The following is a 5,950-nucleotide window of genomic DNA, read 5'->3' as shown; positions in this document are numbered from 1 at the left end:
AAAGAGTTGACATGACTGAGCATGCATGTATAGACATCAGATTGAGATTGCCCAGGTCTGAAGTCCCTGCTTTGCAACAAATATCAACAGTACATGACTTTGGTCAAACTACTCTAATTTTATCGGCATCATTTTTCCAACAGCATTTGCTCACTTTGTATCTTTGTTGTACATTTTGGTAAATCTAACAATATTTCAAACTCTGTCATTATTCTTACATTTGTTAATGTGATCTTTGATGTTACTGTCGCAAAAAGATTACAACTCAGCAAAGGCTCAGATGATGGTTAGAATTTTTCACAATATTTTTTATTAAGATATATGTTGTTTTCTTTTAGGCACAATGCTATTGCACACAGTAGATTTTGGTATAGTGTAAACATAACTTTATATGCATTGGGAAGCCAAAAAATTCATATGACTTGCTTTATTGCAACAATCACTTTTTTGTGGTGGTCTGGAACTCAACCCATACCATCTTTGAGGTGTGCCCATATTACAATGAGCTAAAATGTTGAGGCACAAAGAATTCAGACTGTGGATCTATCTGCAAAGTTGCCAATGGATGTCTCTCAGACACATGAGGAAAGCTTTAACTAAACCAGTTCAGTACTTATAAACAGTAATAGTTATTACTCTTTTCCCAGTTTAACCAGTCATCTACATTTGAGCTAAGAATCAGAAAAGGGAAGGGAGAGAGGTAATATTTAAGTTGTGTTAAAGAGAATCTTTAAATTATCAATTTGAGTAAGAATTCATTTTTCACAGAGGTCCTTACTTTGTGCAGCAAACTGTGTAAGTGTGACATGGCATACAAAGACCATAACACAGGTCTTGGCCCTCCAGGGGATTTCAGACTAGCAGCATTAATAAAGACCTGGACATGAATGAGGGGCTCACAAAAATTAGAGGAGGAAAGAACCTATGGATGGGGTGGCGATAAGGCTGAACTTGGACAGTTTCATAGAGGAGACAGTATTTGAGCATTTTTAGTTGAAACAAAGCATATAATACATTTCAAAGATAATTTTCCATGCACTGGGAATAGCATAAGGCAGATAGGAAATAGCAGGTTTGTGAATCCCAAGGAAAATTCTGGGATTGCAAATAGTCCAGTTTGATGAAAGAAATGGGTAAGAGGATAATGAAAGGTCTGGTTGCAAAGGTAGGCTGGGGATATGCTGGGAAACTTGGATTTCATTTTATGGTGGACACCAGACTTTGGATCAGAGAAATAATGCATAATTATTTATGTAAGTATGGATGAGAGGAATATTCAAACATCAGCCACAGTTCTTTATATATAGTTAAAATATATATTTTTTCATTTATAACTTATAGGAGAGCTTTAATAAAATGCATGTACAATAAATAATTCATACTTAAAAATGCTCATCAGATAGCTTCATGCCTTTTCAGTGGAAGAGGCCACAATACCAGGGAAATCAGAAGGCAATCTCAATAATTCTTCTACTTCTTCTTGCAAAGCCTCTGCTTTCTCATGCAACAGCATCTACAAGATAAAAAATCAAGATGTGAAGCAAAAATGTGCATTGTTAGGGAACTGCTAACATTTTACCACCATCTATTCAATACCTGAATCCTTATGTATCAGCATAATCTAGACATTAAAACTAATAATGAGATTGAAAAATGGTCACTTAAGAACAGCAATTATAGTAAATGAAGCTGAGGCATTTAAAGTCATTTTAGCTGATCACTGCATTTGGTATACCAAAAATAATGGAGCTTTAATACTCTCAAAGGTTTGTTTTATTGAAGACTCAGCCACTTAAAATTAACTTTTAACCTATAAAATTTAAGACAATTTTGAAAAAATTTAATTGGTTCTTAAAAATGTTACTCTTTATATATAGATTTTATTAATCCTCACAGTTTAGTGTGCTATCTTTTAAAAACCTATTGAGAGAGTTAAAGATTGGGGCCCTTTAGGGATCAAACCAGTCAATCCTAAAGGAGATCAGTCCTGAATATTCAGTGGAAGGGCTGATGCTGAAGCTGAAGCTCCAATACTTTGGCCACCTGATGCAAAGAGCCAACTCATTGGAAAAGACCCTGATGCTGGGAAAGATTGAAGGCAGGAGGAAAAGGGGACGACAGAGGATGAGATGCTTGGATGGTATCACCGACTTGATGGATATGAGTTTGAGCAACAAGCTCCAGGAGTTGATGGACAGGGAGGCCTGGCGTGCTACAGTTCATGGGGTCAAAGAGTTGGACATGACTGAGTGAGTGACTGAACTGAAGGAGGAAGTGAACATGCTGGCTCAAGCTTTCCTTAAGCCTTCTGCGACAATGTACCTTGCCAGATACATTAGGCTCTCTTTAGGTCCTGAACTAATGATGGAATGGCACAATGTCTTACTCACGGAAATGCTTTTCTTAGGCTCTATGTTAAATGATTATAATTGTAACAAATCTTGCCTGGGAACCTGTTTCTCAAGACTTGTACCCCTGATTACACAGCAACAGTATATCCGGCCCAGAGACATTGCCCTGAACACATTCTCCCTGGCTAATCTTGTGCCAAAGTTATCTCAGGATGTATGCCTTGGGAAAGGGTCTGGTGGAACTCTTACAACCTTGAGGTATTCTTTTTATCTATTCTCAGCAGCTAGCTGAGAAGTATATAAGGCCCAGCTTAAACTAGTGAGGCGGGTACTCTTTCTACCCACTTCTGATGTCTATGTCAGAAGCTTTCTCTGTTCTGTCAACTTAAAATTTTGCACACAAAACTCTGAATGACTGAGAATCTTCTTTGGTCCTGGAGTTAAATCTCCTTCAGAGACCACAAATCTGGCAGCACCATTTACCATAAGCTGTCACTATCAGTGTTTCAAAGAAAACTTTTATTCAAGCTCCTAAAACTAATATGGTTAATTTCAAAAGGAGAATAATAAACAAAGTTATTTCTAAACCTGGTACATAGTAGATGTCAATGAATATTTGAATAATGATTTTTCCCCTTTCTTTATAAAACAACAGAAATCAAATGTTGGTATTTACTGCAGCTGGGTTTGTGTATATTGGTGTGAAATACTTGCACTATTTCTCTTACAACATTTAATAATAAAAAGCTCAATAAAAATCATAGAAGATAAAATTACTCTCTCTACCAATCTGATATAAAGCACAACATTACGAGCATTATTGTGCCTGAACTTGTCTAATACTTTTAACATTCAAAGTCACTTATTAAATATTTTAGCCATTGTTACTGCAGCTCCCTTGGCATCTTTTTTAAAGCTTTTTTTTTTTTTTTATGTGGGTCACTTTAAAAGTCTTTATTAAATTTGTTACAATATTGCTTATGCTTTATGTTTTGGTATTTTGGCTGTGAAGCATGTGGGATCTTACCTCCTGGACCAGGGATCAAACTGATACCCCTTGCATCGGAAGGCCAAGTTTTAACTACTGGACCACCGTGGAAGTCCCCCTTTGTATCTTTAATAACATGTAGTCTAACACGATAGTCTTGCTCTACTACTTACTGATTATCTGTGTTTCCTTGGGTAAATCACTTCATTTCTTTAAATCTCATTTATTTATTTATTCAAATATTTGTTAAACATCTACTATGGGCTGAATACTGTGCTAGGTGCTCCAGCAATGAAATAACTACAATTTCAACCCTATCAACCCAAAGGACTCCTTATATAATAGGACAAGTTGTAGTGTCCTGAGAGGGCTGTCACAAAGATCAATCACAGTCATACAAACAACGGGAGAGCCTTTCAAAAAAGTAAGCTGGAAACTTACTTTTCAGTCAGTTTGATTTATATATGACAATAGTATAACGATGAACTTAAAGAACACACATACACAACTGTACCATTTCAGACCACAAGGATGGAAATATAGTTGAGATCAAGAAGGAAATAATCCCTTGCTGTTTAGTTGTGTCCAACTTTTGGACACGATGCCATGGACTGCAGCCCGCCAGGCTCCTCTGTCCCTGGGATTTTCCAGGCAAGAATACTGGAGTGGGTTGCCTTTTCCTTCTCCAGGGGATGTACCCGACCCAGGGATTGAACCCATGTCTCCTGCATTGGCAGGTGAATTCTCTACCGCTGAGCCACCTGGGCAGTCCAAATAATCCCTAACTGCTGCTTACTGGATTTACCCACATGGAGCAGGAGGGTGGTGGCGAACTGGGCGGCACCTAGCAAAGTGTAACCAGGACAGTGAATGGCCTGAAAGCAGACTGCGGACTACAGGTGAAAGAGACAGAAAAGAGAAAGCTTTGGAGGCAACAAGAGCTGTTTTCAAGTATGTGAAAAACCACCAAATGAACAAAGGAAGAGCCGGGTTGCAGAGGGTAGTACTACGATGCCATGGGAGGCATTTTAAAATAGAACTTAGTTCTTGAGGTTGTAAATGTCTTGTCAGCGAGGGTGTTTAAAGGTGAGAAGACCAGGTGTTGGGGGCGCTGAGGAAGGACTTCCGTGACAAGAGCAGGAGGAGGCAGAGTTCAATGAGCTCAGAGTTCCTTATGTTTCAGTGAACTCTTAAAAGGGCCTTTACTTTTTAGGAGATCCTTTTTCTCTTTTTAACAAGCCTTGTATCATAACATGTGCACTATTTTTATCCACATATTATGATATATATCTTTGTGCCTGTAGTTAATATGTCTAAAGTACAAGGAGATTACTCTTTAAAATATCATAAAGATTAAAAAATGCCTTGTTTGCTTACCTTGGCTGATGAAACAATTTGCTTGGCCTGCCGTCTTGATAAATGATCAATTGTCCTTATCAGCACTTCAGGATTTGCATTAGCTAAGTGCGTTAGACTTTTATAACCTGCATTGTATAACTGTCTTGCTCGACCCTGCAAAGTATTTATAAAAATCATTAGGATCAGAATTGGGGATTAGGAAAAAAACAATTAAGTGTTTTACTGAAGGGAAAAATTCACTTGCAAGAGACAGGAATAAACTAAGATAATAAAGTAAATATGAAAAGATAACACATCAGAATCTGAAGGAATTTTAAAAGTGTTTTAAAAGAATTTTAAAATAATTTGGGTGGCTCCAATCTGACTGCAAGAGAGCTAGCTTTCTGTGCAGCTGAGGTCAATTGATGCGTGCTGCAATCAGAAATGAGAAACCTGGGGACTTCCCTGGTGGTCCAGTGGTTAAGAATCCACCTTCCAGTGCAGAAGACGTGGATTCGATCCCTGGTTAAGGAACTAGGATCCCACATGCTGTGGGGCAACTAGGCCCATGTGCCACAGTGACAGGTCCCACATGCCACAATGAAGATACCCCGTGCTCCAACTAAGACCCAACACAGTCAAAAATAAATAAATTAATTAATTAAATATTAAAAAACAGAAATAAAAAACTCCTTAGGGCACTTAGGTGAGGGGCATTAGTTCAGATCCCCAATCAAATGTTTTAGTTCCATATCCCTAGAATGTTCTCACTATCTACACAGGGACCTTTGGAGTGTGTGTGTGAGTGTGTGTGTGTGTGTGTGCACGCTTTCCCAAGCAGAATTCCTCTGGTTTAAGAACTGAATAACAGAATAAACAGAAAACAAGGGTTGATCAAAAACAGAAAGCTGAGAAACCAGCTGAGGAAACCTTCATCTCATTCTCTCAGAAAATGTAAATGACCCTCACTGCCACCGAGTGACCACCACCTTCAACAAGCACTGTCTCGGCTGACAGAGGCAAGTCTTTGCTGGAGTGGAGGAGGGTATGGTACAAGGCGTACTTGGGGAGAATCACCCTGTCTCTACTGCTACATTTATCCACAGATGTGGTTTTTCATCAGGACTGCCTCTGGATTGACAGGGATTTCGGGGAGGCCATGGCAGCAGTTTATTGAAAACAAATAAAAAAAGATTCCCATGAAAAATGAGCAATACGGCTATTGTTGCCACTTACCCTGTGAGACAACAGTAAAACCCGACTTTTCTGTGAG

At 38.5% G+C, this 5,950-nt stretch overlaps 1 protein-coding gene across 6 annotated transcripts in view; it reads right to left on the bottom strand.

Annotated features, from left to right (window-relative positions):
• Nucleotides 1-281: 281 nt before the first annotated feature.
• Nucleotides 282-5,950, bottom strand: part of HELQ (helicase, POLQ like) — a 41,291-nt gene continuing 35,622 nt past the window's right edge. For all 6 annotated transcript variants that reach the window (XM_070458203.1, XM_020892871.2, XM_020892872.2 and 3 more), the window contains 2 exons: nt 4,717-4,851; nt 282-1,513 (listed from right to left, as the gene is read on the bottom strand). In XM_070458203.1, the coding sequence (XP_070314304.1) occupies nt 1,406-1,513; nt 4,717-4,851 (243 nt within the window). In that variant the 3' untranslated portion in view covers nt 282-1,405. The remainder of the gene's footprint in view (nt 1,514-4,716; nt 4,852-5,950) is intronic.

The sequence above is a fragment of the Odocoileus virginianus genome, chromosome 29, assembly GCF_023699985.2.
Source record: "Odocoileus virginianus isolate 20LAN1187 ecotype Illinois chromosome 29, Ovbor_1.2, whole genome shotgun sequence".
In the NCBI taxonomy this organism is placed as follows: Eukaryota; Metazoa; Chordata; class Mammalia; order Artiodactyla; family Cervidae; genus Odocoileus; species Odocoileus virginianus.
This window is presented reverse-complemented; position numbering and strand designations above follow the sequence as displayed.